This window comes from Morus notabilis, unplaced genomic scaffold (assembly GCF_000414095.1).
Source record: "Morus notabilis unplaced genomic scaffold, ASM41409v2 Scaffold936, whole genome shotgun sequence".
NCBI lineage: Eukaryota > Viridiplantae > Streptophyta > Magnoliopsida > Rosales > Moraceae > Morus > Morus notabilis.
In genome coordinates this window covers 162,262-180,675 of record NW_010367904.1, presented here as the reverse complement: position 1 = coordinate 180,675, position 18,414 = coordinate 162,262, and the positions used below count along the sequence as shown (strand labels likewise).

Below are 18,414 nucleotides of genomic sequence, written 5' to 3'. Positions count from 1 at the left end.
AAATATATATCACAATTAAGCTTAATTTTAATTTTAATTTTTACACTTAAAATCAAAATGTATTAAAAAAATATATATCACAATTAAGCTTAATTTTGATTTTAATTTTTACACTTAAAATCAAAATGTTCAATCCACCGCATATCAAACCCATGATCCAAATCATTGCCTACAAAACAATATTTTCTTATTTATTTCACCTTAATCACGAACTTGACTTCTAAATCAAAACAGTTATAAGAGATTGGGTGGGGACCCATTAAATCTCTTTTTCTTATTTCCTCTCTTCTTGATGCCAAACAGTTAATTCTCAAATTTGATATCTTAGAAGGCCATAACCCACGTTTGAAATTAATCCCGTTTTTATTTTTTACGTTTTTCAAAAAAAATAAAAATATTTTTAAAACAACGTTTAGCGCAATAAAGATAAAAAATAAAAATAAAAATGAATTTTTAATTTAATGTAAAATGAGAGTTTTTCATTTTCTCCTCTCTCAAGGAGAGAGAGAGAAAGAGACATTATTAAATTTTTTTACACTGAAAATAATCTCTTGATAAAACTACTAAAAATATTTTTAAAAATAATTTATGTCTAAAATTAAAAACGTTTTCATTTTCATTTTCATACAAAAAAATAAAATCATTTTGAAACGAGTTTCAAACGCGCCCTACATAACTAAAACCTTGTTTCCAAGTTCATTTATATCATGAGATCATAGATATTGATTATGGATGATAGAAGCATCCAGTGTCGATGTAAATTTAGATCCTGCTAAATTAAAGTAACGAGAGCAAAATAGATTATCCCAGCAACTAGCTCTAAGAAATCCATTAACAGTTGAAAACAACTTCGGAAACATGAGAAAAAATAAAAATAAACGCATCGAAGCATTGTATGATTGTATCACATTCCAAGTTGTCCTCCAATGAGTATGGAGATATGTGACGACTCAATCACGCTCGCTTATAGCAGTCAAGTGCTCGTCAATTTCCTCTGTGGACAACACTCTAAACACCGGATTGTCCTGCCTCACAACCCCGACCTACAAATTAATAAACATCCAGTTAATTCAAAGAAAAATATATATGTATGAAAATGTGTTTATATTATATATATATATATATATATATCTGTGCGTGTGCGTGTGCGTGTGCGTGTCTGTATGTATGCATATCATGCATGATCATCTTCATACCGTAGACTGAGTCCAAAGATTTAGAATATAATGGCATGTAAAAATTTTGACTTAGATATGGATAAATGTCAACGTTAAAGACGTGTTATGAATGTAAAGTAGCGTTAAATGATGTGAATTGCAGAGAACACGACGAATCAAGCATAAACTCTCGTCACTTTCAGAGGTTATTATGATAAATAGCTGTGTGTGACGAGGAAGAGTATGAACATGAGAAAGTCTCGAGGAGAAGAGTAAAATGTTTCTCAAACAGCTATTTTTCTCAAACAGCTATTTTTCTCAAACAGGAGGATCAAAAGTTAACATAGAAGCAACTAGCTACAGAGTACAGATAGATAAAAGTTTGCAGAAGTCATCAAGAGTGTTTAGAATAAATACTCGCAACCGAAAGACTCAACTACATTTGCCTTGATGTAAAGCTTATTAATTGGCTGCTGCTATAACTATAAGGATTATCACAAGACATGTCACTCTTCCAAGTACCAACACTGCCATTTCAGGCCAAGGCACAATCTACAACTAAGTCTACATACGGCAACATTACATGAGAAATCAAAACTCGATTTAAAATATCAAGTTTTTAACCATGCTGCAGTTGATAACGCATTTCAAGTTCCACCGCATTAAAACAGAGGGACAAATTAGTAAAATGAAATTTTACTACCTCAATCTCATTGGCCTTGAAATCTTCCTGTAGAACCGATTGCAAGGCAGAAATTGCAGTCTACAAACAAAAGCAGTGTGATTATGTTAGACTGGGAAATAGAATGATGTTGTGAAATCTAATTACAACATGCTAAGTATGGCCAGGAATTGCACAATCATGTTACTGGCGACAGCGCTATAGCTCGTAACTTGTACAAGATAAAGGTTATATTGTCATTCATGAAGAAAAGGAACATTCTATGATTAACCTAATCTTTTACAGCCTTTTTGCTAAACTTGCACAATAAATAACTATGAAATCACTTGCACCAACTATAGCAATCACCAACATGTCATGCAAATAGATTTCTAATGTTTATATCTAACTTTTATGTAATAGAAATTCATGTTGAAAATCGGAAAAAAAAAAAAAAAAAAAAAAAAAAACCTGCATATGCTATATTTCATACACTATGTGCAATAATTTGAAGCCAAGCCACTCTATAATTGCAAGTCCAAATCGTCAAACTGAATTGAATCCTACCTGCACAGTCTCCTCATAAGTAAATGCGGGGTCATTCTTCATTTTCTTCTCCAGAAAATTAATAGCCTCCTGTTCTTTCAATCCAGCACTTGTGGCCTAAAGCATATTGTAACGAGTTTCAAATAGCAACACTTAGACAAACAACAACAAATCCACAAAATTACCGTGAAAGAGAGGAACGTGACTCATTATTATAATTAAATCAGCCAAGAAATAGTAATCGCCCTTGCGACAACTTATAAGAAGAAAAGAAAAAGGCAGAGAGAGAGAGAGAGAGAGAGAGAGAGAGGTGTCATAAGTCCCCGAGTGACTATCTACACAGCAGACTTCTATTAAACCTTTGTAGCAGAAAGAAAGTTGTACGGATGTCCCTTGCATGAATTAAAAATCCAACTAAACATGTCGTGGTGGTCATATTTTGTATTTAAAAGGAAAAGAATTATTTTTCTGCATTTCTTAAAGGCAGCGTATGTAATATGCACAGAAACACGTAAACAAGTTTGAAACACGCCTAGTGTTTACCTTGTGTCCGAAGAAATGACCAGCTGGGTCACACTTGTATAGTCGAGGTCCAAACTCATCATCAATACCCAAAACCATCGCAACTTCACAAATCAAGCAAACAATCATGGGAAAACAACAAACATCAGTAACAGATTAATTGAATTACAAAATAAATAAATAAAGGAAGAAAGAAAAAAAGAAAGAAAGAAAAAAAGAAAGAAAGAAAGAAAGAAAGTCGAGGATATTGCTGCCAGATATGGTGCTTTTCAACAATGAAGAATAAGCCACTTGTACAAAATGGGCAGTGGACGAGAAACCAACCTACTCCAAGCGGTCGCATATAAGCATGCTGCGTATAGACTTGTGATTTGTCTGCAATCCTGTGCACAAAAATTATCAGACAGATTAGAACACAGGAAATGAATAGTAAGCTAGAAATTACAATTAGGAGTCCTAGATCCCATCATCACACGGTAATTAGGAACAAGAATTAGAAATCACGGCATACATTCAATTGATCATTAGAAAATTAGCAACAATCACAATGAGTTTTCATCTTTAGAAGCCGATATGGTGATTATCATCCTTTTAACCTGTCTACTCAAATAAAAGGAAACTAATTTTCCAAGTTGTTGAGTGAATCGAAGAATCGAATGTGTTCTACAAAGAGGATGAATATAGTTTCTCTCTCTCACGCTCTCTTTTAATTTTTGTTTGTGAATTAAGTCAATTTCCAAGAGAATTATATAGAAGGACACCATTTATCTATCTTCAAATTTCAAAGTAGCTGCTTGCTAGAGCGGAGAAGTTGATATCACCGTAGGCTAATGTAGCAACGAAAAAGGTAATTACCATTTAGCCAATACGTCCACAGGCATTTCATAGCCATATCTGAAGCGAAACTCAGCTGCTTCATTTCTGGCTTGTTGGACCAGGGTCCTTGCATCAGCTGGAAAAAACCATCCCAGGAGGAGAGCAATGCAATGAAAGCATGTATAACATGTACTTCTTGAACAACAAATATGCAGCAAAATATTCACACAATTGATTTAAAGATATACAGGTTGAAGAGGCATGTCCACTTAATATAGGGATCACGATCCTTTACTGAAATCCCATAAATTTCAGATGCTTTAAAACACAAGCATTTCAGAAGGGATAAGAGGGAAACCTGTCATGCCAGTTGCTAGTAAGCCAAGGTACTTAGTAATAGGGAAAAGGTGTGTTACGCTTGTTTGATCCAAAAGTTTGTCCTGCATTGGATTTCATAATACGTATTACACTTCAACCCATTCATATTCAATCTCTAAATTACAATATCCCTAAAAAAAATATACTTACCGGGACCTTCTTCTGAGTCACAACACAGACTGAATCCTTCCCCTTCACACCTATTGAGGTGATCCCCGCTGCCTTAACGGCCTTAAAAGCATACTCTAAACATTCATTTTGGAAAAGCAAAACGAATTATAAATCCTCAGTATCATGTAATTGTAATCTAGTAACCATGAATTCTTCCTAATGCCAAAATAGCTCGACTAATTTACTAAGTACAATGTAGATCTTACATTCCGGTCTTTTTCAATTAGTTTATGAAAAAAATAAAAATAAAAAACTTCAAAATTACTTTGAAAGCAGTAAGATTAATCTTGGAGAACAATTTGCTTTTGCTTAACAATAGTACAAGCAGCTTATGAAAACTTCTGTTCAACAAAATAATATTCAAATTAGTAAATTACATAGGTGTGAGTTCAATGACTCGAAAACCCAGATATCAATTGCACGAACAAAGTTTCTGTCTTTAACTTAGGATTGCCCCAAAATTGAAAACAAAATTTAAATTTCGAACTATAATATTCTTCATTATTCTCTTTTGCCCAGCCAGAATGAGATCAAAGAGACATTTCTTCTCATCACGGCGTTCTTCGGAACAAAAAATAGGGCCAAACACTACAAAATCTCCAAATAGATTTCACAACCAATCTCGAAAAATACCCACGAAACCCTAAGTTCTTAGTTGCGGCGTCAAATTCGAGTTCGGAAAAGCAGTGGAAAAAGAAAGATGCATTTGAATCACGTACCGACTTGGAAAAGACGACCTTCCGGAGAGAAGATCGTGATGTGACGATCGTATCCACCTCCACTGCCGCGACTCATGATCGAAACGTTTCGATTCCTTCTTCTTCGTTTTGTCCTTGGTTAGGGCTTTTCCTCGGTCTCCTTGCAAGAGTGGGGAGAAAGTAAAGATGGCACTAGGCACAAGAACAAAAACGAAATAAGCTTTTCCCCCAAGAAAATGCAGAGCAGAAAGCAATTCCATATAACGACGTCGTTTGGAGTTTCTGGATCACAGCTTGGGCTTTTAGTTTAGCGTAGTGCAAGCCTGCGCCTGTAACAAGATGGAGAAAAGCCCGTTTATTATGGGCTCTGATATCAATATGACCTCGAGTCATGTATTAGGCCCATATCCTTTTTAAGTCGGGTTAACTATTTTTTGAATATTTTAGTTTAATTTACAGTGATATTGATCAATCGTACGTAGACGTTTGGTTCATAAATTAGAATCATAATATTATAATTATTTTTTATTTATGTGTATTTTTTATGAGAGAAAATATTGTAGCGAACTATGAACCATTATTCGAATCGGGGTACGAATCTCCCAACCAAGGTTACCTCAAGTCACCTATTTAGTTCTTTTAAATCTGTGCTTTTCCATTTTAGTATTGTAAAACTTGATGATGCTCATCCATACAAACACAGGTGAAAAAGCTTTCATTGAAATTTGGAAACAATTAAAGTTGTACTAATTGCTAAATGTTTTACTTCCTCATAAAATGCAAATTATCAATCAATATATTCATGCATGCACATAAAATACATTGGTAATAATATAGTTATCATTTAAATTGAGTTTTTAACTACAATATAAAAATAATAATGTTACACCAACTTAAATCTCAACTATTACAGCTTCGTTCATTTCACCGATTCGAGTTTTCAGTTCTATGTTTCTACAGTAAAAAGCTCTCAGAAAATGTCACATCTAACTTTTTCTGTTATAGTAAAAAGTTCTCAAAAAATGTCACATCTCAACTCGAATCCACGAAGTGAACGAGACCTACGTACTAACTGTTGTGGCATGTGAGTTATAATTTTTTTATTAGTATATGAAATTTATTATCATTAATTAATGTGACAATTATTTAAACACTCACTAATGTAAGAATAATAACTCATATGCTATATTAATTAGTACACGAGAGTTAATATTTAAGTTAGAGTTGCTAGCCGTATTCATATAAAAATGATATTTCACCATAGTCTCTACTCACAGTACTTAGCTAGTCCATACTTCAATTCAAAAGGTAACCAATGGTTCCTAACTTTCTTCAGCTTCTGCAACCATAATCATTTCTTACTCTGATTACTTCACCTGGGTGTTGGCTTAAGTATTTTTAGGTCCGATTTGAGTTTTACTACAGTAAAAAGCTCTCAGAAACAGTCACATCTAATTTTTTTGTTACAGTAAAAAAACTCTCACATAATATCACATATTAACTTGAATTAGCGAACCGAACGGGCCCACTTGAACCGATGTTGACATCGGCGGGAAAGGCTCTAACATTGGTAGGTAAGGGTGACATCGTCATAACTGATTGATTAGGCCTAGGAATGACCATTTAGTTGGGCCTCGCCAGTTTTTAAGGTTAATTTAGGACCCGTTTAATTTGTTTTACTGATTTAAATTTTTAATTTGAGTTGAGATGTGATTTTATATGAGAATTTTTTATTATAATAAAAAAATTAAATGTGTTTTACTGTAATAAAATTTAAATCGGTAAAATAAACGAGATTTTATCTTTTTCACTCTTGTTTCACGTGTGCCCGTATGAATTGCACAGTAGTCTTTTGAAAATAGTTCTCGAGTAATGCGACCATGTGCACTGTGTTAGCGGGTTGTTGATAAGACATTAATTTAAAAATGGTTTTGAGTAATGATACCATGTGCAAGGAATATATTTATAGGCACGCATTTTGCCTAACATTATTGTCTATAACAATAAAGACATATAAGAAGCTACGCTCCGTTTATTTCACTAATTCGAATTGAGAATTTAAATTTTATTATAGTAAAAAATTTATAAAAACAGTCACATTTAATTTTTTTTATGACAGTAAAAAACTCTCATATAAAATTAAATCTCAACTCAAATTAAAAAATCGATCCCATTAAAAATCTTAATTGCCTTTATAAGAAGTTGTTATAGCGATAACAAACAAAAAATAAGGTTGCTAACGTGATGGGCACCACTTATTTATAGACAATAAATGTAAAATCCCAAAGAGTCCATGCATGGATCCCACTTAACTCAAGTTTTGATAGATCATTTTTGCCCCGTACGATGTTCATGAATCAACATTTGCGATTTCTAATTATCTTCCTAATTATCTTTCCAAATTTACAAACGTAACCAATATTATGGCCATTCATTCATTAATACAGCCACTTTATGATTTTCTTTTTTGAAGATTTACAACCACATTTAAAGGAGAAAGCTACTTCCCTTGCCCAAACCTTAACAATGAAAAAGAAAGAAACTATTGACAACTCTCATATGGAACTCGTGGTAAGAGGTGGGCCAAACTTGCCATATTTTTCCACTATTAATAATCACATTAAACACATTTATCAAACTATTGGGTCAAATTTTCGATCGGACATCCACATCATGTAATCCTTGAGTCACATTAAAGTGATAAAGTGTTTATAGACAAACACGAACAAAAAGACGCTCCACTCGCAACAACAACATCTATTTATTTTTTATGAGGTCCCAATTTACCACCAAGACGGTTCGGATGAATTATGAAAGAAAGAAACCAGGCGTATGCAATTCCTTTCCTTTTAACAAAAATGTCAAACAGATGCTGGCCCACCATGCGTCCCGCGTATAGGTGAAGCAGTGGTCCCGATTGTACTCGATTAATAGCGGCATTTATTCGTTATAGTGTCGTTGATTATTACTAATGATTCCACACAAATCACATCCTAAGTTAGCGGGCTCAATTCATCGTATCTTTATTAGAGCGGTAATCATGTGAGGTTGCTTTGCATTTTCTTGAAATGAACTCGTCCTAAATATCATATATAAGAGATTCGAGCTTTTATTATTAGTTAAAACAATACTAATAAAGACTTTTCAATTTATATATTTGTTATTATTAGTTAAAATTTTACCATTTTTAGGTTTTTTTTTTTTTTGTCACGTACGAACAACTAGTCAAAAATAATATGGTCGTATTTAGAATTCAACTCGCTTTTATTTTTTACGTTTTTCGAGAAAGAAAAAATGAAAACGTTCTCAAAACGACGTTTGCCGCAATAAATACAAAAAACAAAAATGAAAACGAGTTTTTAATTTAGTATAAAATGAGAGATAAATGAAAAACAACTTTTAGTCATTTTTTATTTTTTGTTTTCATTTTCTCCTCTCTCGAGCACAAAGAGAGAGAGAGAAATAGAGACATTAATGGTTTTTTTACACTGAAAATAATCTATTGATAAAACTACTAAACGCATTTTTAAAAATGATTTCTGTTTGAGATTGAAAATGTTTTCATTTTTCTTTTCATACAAAAAATAAAATTATTTTAAAACGAGTTTCAAACACACCCAATATATCATACAATAATATCATTTTGTAGATAGAAAATAAAATTGCAAGATAGAAAATAAAATTGCAAGAGGAAAGCGGAGTATTTAATATTTGTGTTTTTTACTAGAATTTTCACGTGTTATGCGTGACCTTTGTTAAACTAACAAACTTTAACCAGCCATTTAATAAATTAATAAATAAGTTACAAGTGGGATTTTTCTTCTTCTTCTTCTTCTTCTTATTTTTTTTCCAAAAGCAAGTACAACTAGCAACTTAATTATATTAAATGCAAGAAATCAACCCACTCCCACTTTATATATTTTACAAATTTTAGAAACAAAAAGACTTTGACAATCATGGTCATCGGTCCCCACAAGAGATTAGCTTTCAATTAATAGTGGAATCAAGATAAGTATTTCCTTATGTTATCAACTATCCAAGACTTCAGAAATCTTCTTCAAACATTCTTCCCTTCCATACGAGGCAAAGGTGCACCTCCACCCCACTCTAACCCCTATATTCCACTGTAGGTATTGCATCATCGCTCGTTCCGTTTCAATCGGTGTACTTTCACTTCATTTCGGGTCCGTTTAGTTCGCTGATTTGAGTTTTTAATTTGAGTTGAGATGATGTGAGAGCTTTTTACCGTAGCAAAAAAATTAGATGTAACTGTTTCTGATAGCTTTTTACTGTAGCAAAACTCGAATTCTAAACTCGAATCGGTGAAATAAACGGGGTGACTCATTTGACAAATTTCTCTTAAATTTTTAATCTTTTAACAATTTAGTCTCATTTCATAAAATTAACGGTAAATTTTTGTAGGCTAATAGAGATACTTACGTGGTCATCGAATGATACTTTGAAAATTTTCAGCTATGATTACGTTAAAATGTAAAAGTTTATGAAAAAAATCCTATTAAACTAAAATTTTTTACAGATCACAACATCTACTAACATTTTCAATTATTAAATAATAAGTTTCAAAAGTTATTCACGAGTTTAGTATTAGAAACAAAAACTACACAAGAAAAAAAAAATCAGAGAATTATTAGTCAAGCTAAAGTTTAGACATTTTTTGGAACTAATACTAATAACTACACAAAAAAGAAAAAGAGAATTATTTTAGAGTCCGTTGAGTTCGTTGATTTGAATTTTTAATTTGAGTTTAAATGTGATTTTATATGAGAATTTTTTACTGTAGTAAAAAAAATTAAGGCATTATTCGCTTCGTGGATTTGAGTTTTCAATTCAAATGAAGATGTGATATTTTCTGAGACTTTTTAATTGTAATAAAAAAAAGTTAAATATGATATTTTTTAAGAGTTTTTAACTATATAAACTTAAAATTAAAAATTTAAATCGATAAAATAAATAAAACTTAAATATAACTATTTTTTTCAAAAATTTATTATAATAAAATTTAAATTAGTAAAATGATCGTGAACTTAATCAAACTCAAGTGTAGACATTTTTTGGATTTTTCCAATAATTTTAGGAAAAAAAATTATTATGACACAATTGACGTTTCACTGACAAGGCGAGATCTAGCGGTCCCCACCGGTTACACAGGCTATCATATTCTTCCGATTCCAGCCTAACCATGTTAATTGGTTGTCAGACTAGTCATTTCCAAACGCCTCGCGACAATCTTGACGTGCTAAACAGTGATTGGCTACCTATAGTCTTCTAAAGTTGAACAGCATTAAATGCACGAAGTAAAAAAAAACATAGCATAAGAAAAAAACACAGCAAACTTTGGGCATGTTTTTTTCTTCAAAAAATTAAAAAAAAAGAGATAATTTTATTCGAGTTCACATTTTTTTTAAGTTTTAATTTTATTTAATTTTATTTAATTTTATTTAAGTTCTAATTTCAATTCAAGTTATAACTCAAATTCAATTTAAAAATTACACTCAAATTATTCTCTAAAAGAACAATATTTTAGGATTATTTTTTTAGAGTGTAACTTGAGTGTAGTTTTAAACATTCTTCCCTTCCATACGAGGCAAAGGTGCACCTCCACCCCACTCTAACCCCTATATTCCACTGTAGGTATTGCATCATCGCTCATTCCGTTTCAATCGGCGTACTTTCACTTCATTTCGGGTCCGTTTAGTTCGCTGATGTGAGTTTTTAATTTGAGTTGAGATGATGTGAGAGCTTTTTACCGTAGCAAAAAAATTAGATGTGACTGTTTCTGATAGCTTTTTACTGTAGCTAAACTCGAATCGGTGAAATAAACGGGGTGACTCATTTGACAAATTTCTCTTAAATTTTTAATCTTTTAACAATTTAGTCTCATTTCATAAAATTAACGGTAAATTTTTGTAGGCTAATAGAGATACTTACGTGGTCATCGAATGATACTTTGAAAATTTTCAGCTATGATTACGTTAAAATGTAAAAGTTTATGAAAAAAATCCTATTAAACTAAAATTTTTTACAGATCACAACATCTACTAACATTTTCAATTATTAAATAATAAGTTTCAAAAGTTATTCACGAGTTTAGTATTAGAAACAAAAACTACACAAGAAAAAAAAAATCAGAGAATTATTAGTCAAGCTAAAGTTTAGACATTTTTTGGAACTAATACTAATAACTACACAAAAAAGAAAAAGAGAATTATTTTAGAGTCCGTTGAGTTCGTTGATTTGAATTTTTAATTTGAGTTTAAATGTGATTTTACATGAGAATTTTTTATTATAGTAAAAAAAATTAAGGCATTATTCGCTTCGTGGATTTGAGTTTTAAATTCAAATTAAGATGTGATATTTTCTGAGATTTTTTAATTGTAATAAAAAAAGTTAAATATGATATTTTTTAAAAATTTTTAACTATATAAACTTAAAATTAAAAATTTAAATCGATGAAATAAATAAGACTTAAATATAACTAATTTTTTTAAAAATTTATTATAATAAAATTTAAATTAGTAAAATGATCGTGAACTTAATCAAACTCAAGTGTAGACATTTTTTGGATTTTTCCAATAATTTTAGGAAAAAAAATTATTATGACACAATTGACGTTTCACTGACAAGGCGAGATCTAGCGGTCCCCACCGGTTACACAGGCTATCATATTCTTCCGATTCCAGCCTAACCATGTTAATTGGTTGTCAGACTAGTCATTTCCAAACGCCTCGCGACAATCTTGACGTGCTAAACAGTGATTGGCTACCTATAGTCTTCTAAAGTTGAACAGCATTAAATGCACGAAGTAAAAAAAAACATAGCATAAGAAAAAAACACAGCAAACTTTGGGCATGTTTTTTTCTTCAAAAAATTAAAAAAAAAGAGATAATTTTATTTGAGTTCACATTTTTTTTTTAGTTTTAATTTTATTTAATTTTATTTAATTTTATTTAAGTTCTAATTTCAATTCAAGTTATAACTTAAATTTAATTTAAAAATTACACTCAAATTATTCTCTAAAAGAACAATCTTTTAGAATTATTTTTTTAGAGTGTAACTTGAATGTAGTTTTTAAGTTAAAATTTGAGTTAAAGTTATAATTTAAATAAAGCTAAGTCGGCCTCGTTCACTTTACGGATTTGAGTTTCCAATTCGAGTTGAGATTTGACATTTTTAGAGAATTTTTTACTGTAATAAAAAAAATTATATGTGATATTTTTTAAAAATTTTTTACTGTAAAAATATAAAATTAAATAAAATTAAAACTAAAAAAAAATATAAATTTAAATAAAATTAAAATTCAAGTTGTGTTTTTTTAAATTTATTAGACAATAGAATATGACCTTTTTCACTCTCTTCAACTTCAACAACCTTTCAAATATAAAAAAATATAAAAAAAGAGCTTTGGTTATTAAAAATGGCACTGATAATTGATAACTAATTGACAACAATCATCACCATTCACCAGTCACCACCTTTCTTCACAAAATCCTCTCAAATTCACTCCCAATCTCTCTCTCTCTCCTCTCTCTCGCTCTCTTCTCATGGCTGCGGCGGAGTTCTCCAGCTGCGTAGACTACGGCGTACAGCTCTCGAAGCGGATATACTACGGCAAGGACCTCCGGCCGTCGCTGTCGGCGGCGGAGGCGGTTGAGCCTCAGGCGATGACGAGGTCGCCCTCGGAGGAGTATCTACCGACGGCGCCGATGGCCTACGCGGTGGTACCGGAGCCGGCGATCGTCGACAACCCCGACGTGCCGAGCTACCAGCCGTACGTCCACGGCCGGTGCGAGCCACCGGCGCTGGTACCGCTGCAAATGCACGAGGTGGCCATGGAGGTCGACGCTTATCTCGACACAGCGTTCGTCGGAGTGAGCGCCACGTGGCGAGTGCATTGCATCATGGCCGCCAAGCGCTGCGACTGTCGTGTCGCCCTCCCCATAGGAGAGAAGGTAAGATTGTGGTATATTGGAACAGTTGACTTTTTGTTATCAATTATTGGGGTTGAAACTTGGAAGTGATTGGTTTGTGTTTTTGTTTACTCGCTAAAGATTGGTTTTTATTTTTTATTATTAAATTATTGGGGTTGAAACTTGGAAGTGATTGGTTTGTGTTTTTGTTTACTTGCTAAAGATTGGTTTTTATTTTTTATTTTTTTTTTTTTCTCAACTAGAATTCGTTTCCACAAATATTCATGATTGGTTATTTTCCATTTTTAAGTTCTCAAGAAAACATGATGTTCTAACAGGGTTCACTTCTAGGTGTTGAGGTTGAAGTTACCGGAAGATCATATCGTAGTCAATTGATCAAGAAAGAAGAGATTGAAAGTGTGGAAAGTATGGCGAAAGCCCAAGATGGAGGCCTTCTAAAATGCCAAATATACACCTTAAAAATTCCACAGGTTACTTATTACCTAGAGCTTCGTAATTAGCAATTCAATTTTTTTTCTTTATAAGTTGTCAATAGTTAATGATAATATAACAAATTTAGTATACCTACTTTGCAGATTGAAGGAGGCTCCTTTCTTTCAATTAAAGCCAGTTGGTCTCAGAAAATATTGTATAATATTGACCAATTCTGTCTCCGGGTACCTTTTAGTTTTCCTGCATATGTGAATCCTGTTGGGAAGAAAATTTCTAAAAAAGAAAAGATTTTGTTGAATATTAACCCCGGGGCTGCCACAGAAGTTGTATGCAGAAGTACAAGCCATCCTCTTAAGGTAATAAAACCATTGTCACGAGTTTTCCTTCAGCTTTTGGAAAATATTAAAAGTTTATGAAATGTTTATTGTACGGTTGCAGAACTTAAGGCGTCAAGGAAATAAAGTAAGTTCCTCATACGAAGCAGAGGTAGCTGTGTGGTCGACTTCAGACTTCAGCTTTGTTTATACTGTAAGACTTTGAATGATTGGCTCTTTTATTACTAACAGAATCGTGCTGGCTAATGAAAGTTAATCCTGTTTTGCTACTGTTTTACAGGTTTCGTCAGGTGACATATTTGGTGGTGTGCTCTTGCAATCTCCGTCTCTTCGTGATTTCGATGAGAGGGAGATGTTTTGCTTGTATCTATTCCCCGCGAACAACCAGCATAGGAAGGTTCGTAGCCATTACTATGTTAGAGATTCTCTCTCTTTTTTCTCTATAATTTTTCTTTCTGGTGTTTAAGCAAAAGCCCTTTTAGCCATTTTTTAAATGAATCTGTATTCTGTGATTTTTATAGGTGTTTGCGAAGGCAGTGGTATTTGTTATCGATACGAGTGGAAGCATGCGAGGAAACACTCTCGAGAGCGTGAAGAATGCTCTCCTAGCGTCGCTTTCTAACCTCCACCCTCGAGATTCTTTCAACATTATAGCTTTCAGTGGAGAGGTTCGCTTATTCTCATCTTCGATGGAGATGGCAACACAGGAAGCAATCCTAAAAGCTACAGAATGGGTTGGCATTAATCTTATTGCTAACGGTGGTACTAATATCTTGCTTCCCCTAGAACAAGTACGTTTAATCTTTACGCAGTTCTTACTGATCGTTCAATTTATTCTAATTATTCTCTGTCTAATTAAACAAATTACTTATCTAATCATGGTTTTGGCTGGTTAGTTGGTGCAATGTTTGCTGATGTTAGTAATGATTTGTTTTGGTTTAGGCAATCAAGTTGCTGGCAAAAACTACGAACTCAATTCCATTCATTTTCCTCGTTACTGATGGATCCGTTGAAGATGAAAGAGAGATTTGCAGTGTTGTGAAACGTTATCTCGCAAACGCCGAATACATCAGTCCTCGCATATGTACATTTGGCATAGGTAGTCCCAAAAATCTGAACTAATCTTCTCCTGTCCTTGCAAGAATCTCAATTACATAGTACACATTTATTCAACTCTCTAAATTCTTGTGTTGCCATATCAGCATGGGAAATTTAGCCATCTTTCTGTCTGCTCGTTCCCTTTAAAACTGTGGTTTAATTTATATCGCCAAAAAAAAAAAAAAAATTCCAGGTTCATATTGCAACCACTATTTCCTTCAAATGCTAGCTCAAATTGGGAAGGGCTATTATGATGCTGCATACGATTCAGGTTAGTGTTTTTCCTCCTTTTACATTACTTTATTTCATATTGCTTCCAAAATAATGCCAATAAACTAAACAAATTTTAAATTAGAATAATTTCCTTTTGACCATCTGAACTCCATCTCATACGCATCTTCTTTTTTTTTTCAGTTTCAATTGACTCTAAAATGCAAAGATTATACACTAATGCTTCATCAGTCATTCTTGCCAATATAACTGTGGACACTTTGGAACACCTTGATTCACTTGAGGTATGCTGGCCCTCATGTATGAAATCTATCTATTTGAACTATGATCTATGATTTTCGCGACCGTAATTGACTTAGAGAGCGCATCTCTTGTTTTCCCTCTTGCAGCTATTTCCATCTAATATTCCGGATCTTTCATCTCAAACTCCATTGATTATGTCAGGCAGATATGACAGGAACTTTCCAAACGCTGTTAAACTTAGTGGTACCTTGCCTGACATGAGTAACTTCACCATAGACTTGAAAGTGCAAAAGGCAAAGGATTTTCCGCTCAATAGGGTAATGTTCAAAAACTTTAGGGGTAGATTTTACATTTGCAATGTAAAATGGTGCAAAATTACATCACAAGTTGTTTAAAAAGAAACTTGTTCATTTCTATGATGAGCATTAAGCAGGTGCTTGCAAGGAGGCAGATCGATATGCTGACATCGCATGCATGGTTAACGGGAAGTAAAGAGTTGGAAGAGAAGGTTAGCTGCTTTGGAAATTCATTTTGAAATGAATCATTCTTGTATGACAATGTTCTAACTCTAATATTCCGAATCGGGCTAATTATAGGTTGCTAAGATGAGCAAACAAACAGGGGTACCATCTGAATACACTCTCATGATTCTAGTGAATTCTGATAAGGGAAAGATATTACCAGATTCAGTTCCAGCGCAAGAGGTATAATGCATTTTGTATAAAACAAATTTTGGCTCCGCAATTTTCTTATGAAGCAACGCATTTTCTTATTCAAGAAAAAACAATATTCTCACATAACAGCTCATGTCACCTACAATTTTTTGATTTCAATAGGCCGACAACAAACTTAAGCTGTGGAAGAAGTCCGAATCGAGCAAAGAGAAGATCTTGTTCCTCGGAAGCCTGGGAATGGGCTTCGGGGACTTGGCTGCAACGGCTGCAAATAAGCTGTCGATAATCGAAGAATTAAAGGCGTCTGAGCCAGCGAACTTCTTGGTTAAGGCAGCTTCAAACTGCTGCAGCCATTTGCTCAACCGCTTCTGTTGCATGTGTTTCATACAAACTTGTTCGTACATGAACGATCGGTGCGCAATTCTGTTGGCACAAATCTGCGCTGGCCTTGCTTGCTGTGAGTGCCTGAATTGCTGTTATGAGTTGTGCTCCTGAATGTAATTAGGCTATACAGGTGACCTGAGAGTAAAGACGCAAGAATCTGTGTGTTTTGTATATACACGTGGCTGTCGTTGCAATGTGTACTACAATGTAAACAACATAGGTGTTGTTTGGTGTAATGATTCTGAATCCGGAATTATGATTCTGGTTCAGAATCAGTGTTTGTTTACAAAAAGTAAAAAGTAGTTTTGATTTGACTCACCCAGAATCAGTGTTTGATTAGGATGGTTCTGATTCAAGGTTTGAATCCTGATGTGATGTTTTAAACCATGAATCACCCCTGATTCTAAAACCACTCCCTTGATTTTGGGTGGTTCAAACTCCTGATTCTGGTTTCAGAACTATGATTTGGACTTAAAATTATGAATTATGGTTTTGGTTTCAAAATCAAAATTAGAATCACTATGGTTTGAACCCTCATACCAAACGAACTCATAGTAATTACAAAACAAAAAATGTTACATATTTTTAGGGTTTTTCAAAAAAAAAAAATGTATATATATATATATATTTAAGTTATTGGTTCTAGTTTGATTTTTTATTTGAAAAAGATGAGGAAGGGAAAATTAAAGAATAGAGGAAGAATTTAGATAGAATCAAGGGAGAAATAGAATCAGAGGGTTAGGAATAGATGGAGAAGAATTCAAAAGGGGATAAAAATTAAAACTCAATATTCATTAAGGGTTAATTTTAATAATAGCACTTCTGAATAAATTATTATTAATTTTAGCACCACTTTTGTATACTTTCACAATTAACATTGTCATGTCAGCAAAAGTGAGACCATGTTATTTTTACTTGAGTTAAAATGACAATTGTGTCACATTTCAATTTTAAAACCTTGAATATATATTATGAAGCCTTTTATAATTCAAATATTCAAAGTAGAGAGAGGAGGAGAACGAACGCGGGTGTGCACAGAGACCAAGAAACTCCAACGACCACCACCGTCTACCACCTTGAGCACCGACAAACTCACGACAGCGAGAACCCACGATAGCGAGCACCCACGTAGTGAGAACCCACAAACCCAAAATCACGTGATGAGAACCCACAAACCTTCGCCGGAGAAATCAACGCCTAACCCAGAAGCACGAACCGAGGAAACCTCACCCTCGTAACATTTTTCGACGGAGAAATCAACCACGAAACAGACGAGGTCAATGGCGGATTCTGAGACAAAGGTGAAAACTTTGTTGGCTTTTCTTGTTTATTTATTTTTTTTCTTAGTTATTTATTGTTTTTTTTACCATTTTTTGTCATCTTAGAAGAAAAGAAAGGCTTTGGAGGAGGAGATAAAAGCAGATAAGGTCAGTTATTTTAAATTTTTTATTGTCATTGTGCTCCTTATTTGGTATGTGACTCTGTCTGATGGCCGGTCATATCATTATGACCAGTCGGTAATTGTATTATGACCGATCATAAGACAGCACAGCGTGCGGTCATAGCACTATGACTGATGGTCATAATTCTATAACCGACCATCAAGCATGCAGGCTCATAGTGTGACTGCTTGACTGATAAGCCTGCGGTCATAGAATTATGACCGTCGGTCATAGTACTGTGACCGCACTATGTGACTGTCTTATGACCGGTCATCAGTCATAACACTATGAGCTAGCCTGCATGATGGGCGGTCATAGAATTATGATCGTCAGTCATAGTATTATGACCGCTCAATGGTCAGACTCTTAGTGTGCCAGTCATAGTATTTTGGTTAACAACTTTGTTTACTTTTCTTGTTTTTTTTTGTATTTATTGTTTTTTTTAATTTTTTGTCATCTTAAAAGAAAAGAAATGCTTTGAAGGAAGAGATGTTGTAGAATGTAACATCATAGTCAGACGATATCTTCACAAGAGTTTTCCCGTCTTCAACAACATATCTTAAGGATAAACTTTTTCCTTGTGGCCGAATCTCAAGAACATTTCTCACCAAATCTATAAGACCAATATAAGTTGTGTTGGTGGGGACCAATATCCCCTTCATTTCACAACCGACGTA

The 18,414-nt window shown here is 33.5% G+C and overlaps 2 protein-coding genes across 2 annotated transcripts; one reads left to right on the top strand and one right to left on the bottom strand.

Moving 5' to 3' along the window:
• Window positions 1–699: 699 nt before the first annotated feature.
• LOC21391544 (proteasome subunit alpha type-6) lies at window positions 700–5,165 on the bottom strand. The gene is made up of 9 exons (XM_024175779.1): window positions 4,971–5,165; window positions 4,231–4,325; window positions 4,061–4,142; window positions 3,742–3,838; window positions 3,211–3,269; window positions 2,908–2,990; window positions 2,386–2,481; window positions 1,861–1,920; window positions 700–1,043 (listed from the first exon to the last, which is right to left on the bottom strand). Exons 1-9 carry the CDS (start codon window positions 5,044–5,046, stop codon window positions 951–953), a joined length of 741 nt encoding a protein of 246 aa, XP_024031547.1. The 5' UTR covers window positions 5,047–5,165; the 3' UTR covers window positions 700–950.
• Window positions 5,166–12,397: 7,232 nt separating this feature from the next.
• LOC21391543 lies at window positions 12,398–16,582 on the top strand. The gene is made up of 13 exons (XM_024175782.1): window positions 12,398–12,919; window positions 13,216–13,368; window positions 13,474–13,686; window positions 13,769–13,858; window positions 13,946–14,062; window positions 14,187–14,456; window positions 14,608–14,764; window positions 14,957–15,034; window positions 15,178–15,278; window positions 15,384–15,554; window positions 15,671–15,745; window positions 15,834–15,941; window positions 16,074–16,582. The coding sequence occupies exons 1-13, from the start codon at window positions 12,512–12,514 to the stop codon at window positions 16,404–16,406; spliced, it is 2,274 nt and encodes a 757-aa protein (XP_024031550.1). The 5' UTR covers window positions 12,398–12,511; the 3' UTR covers window positions 16,407–16,582.
• The last annotated feature ends 1,832 nt before the right edge of the window (window positions 16,583–18,414 follow it).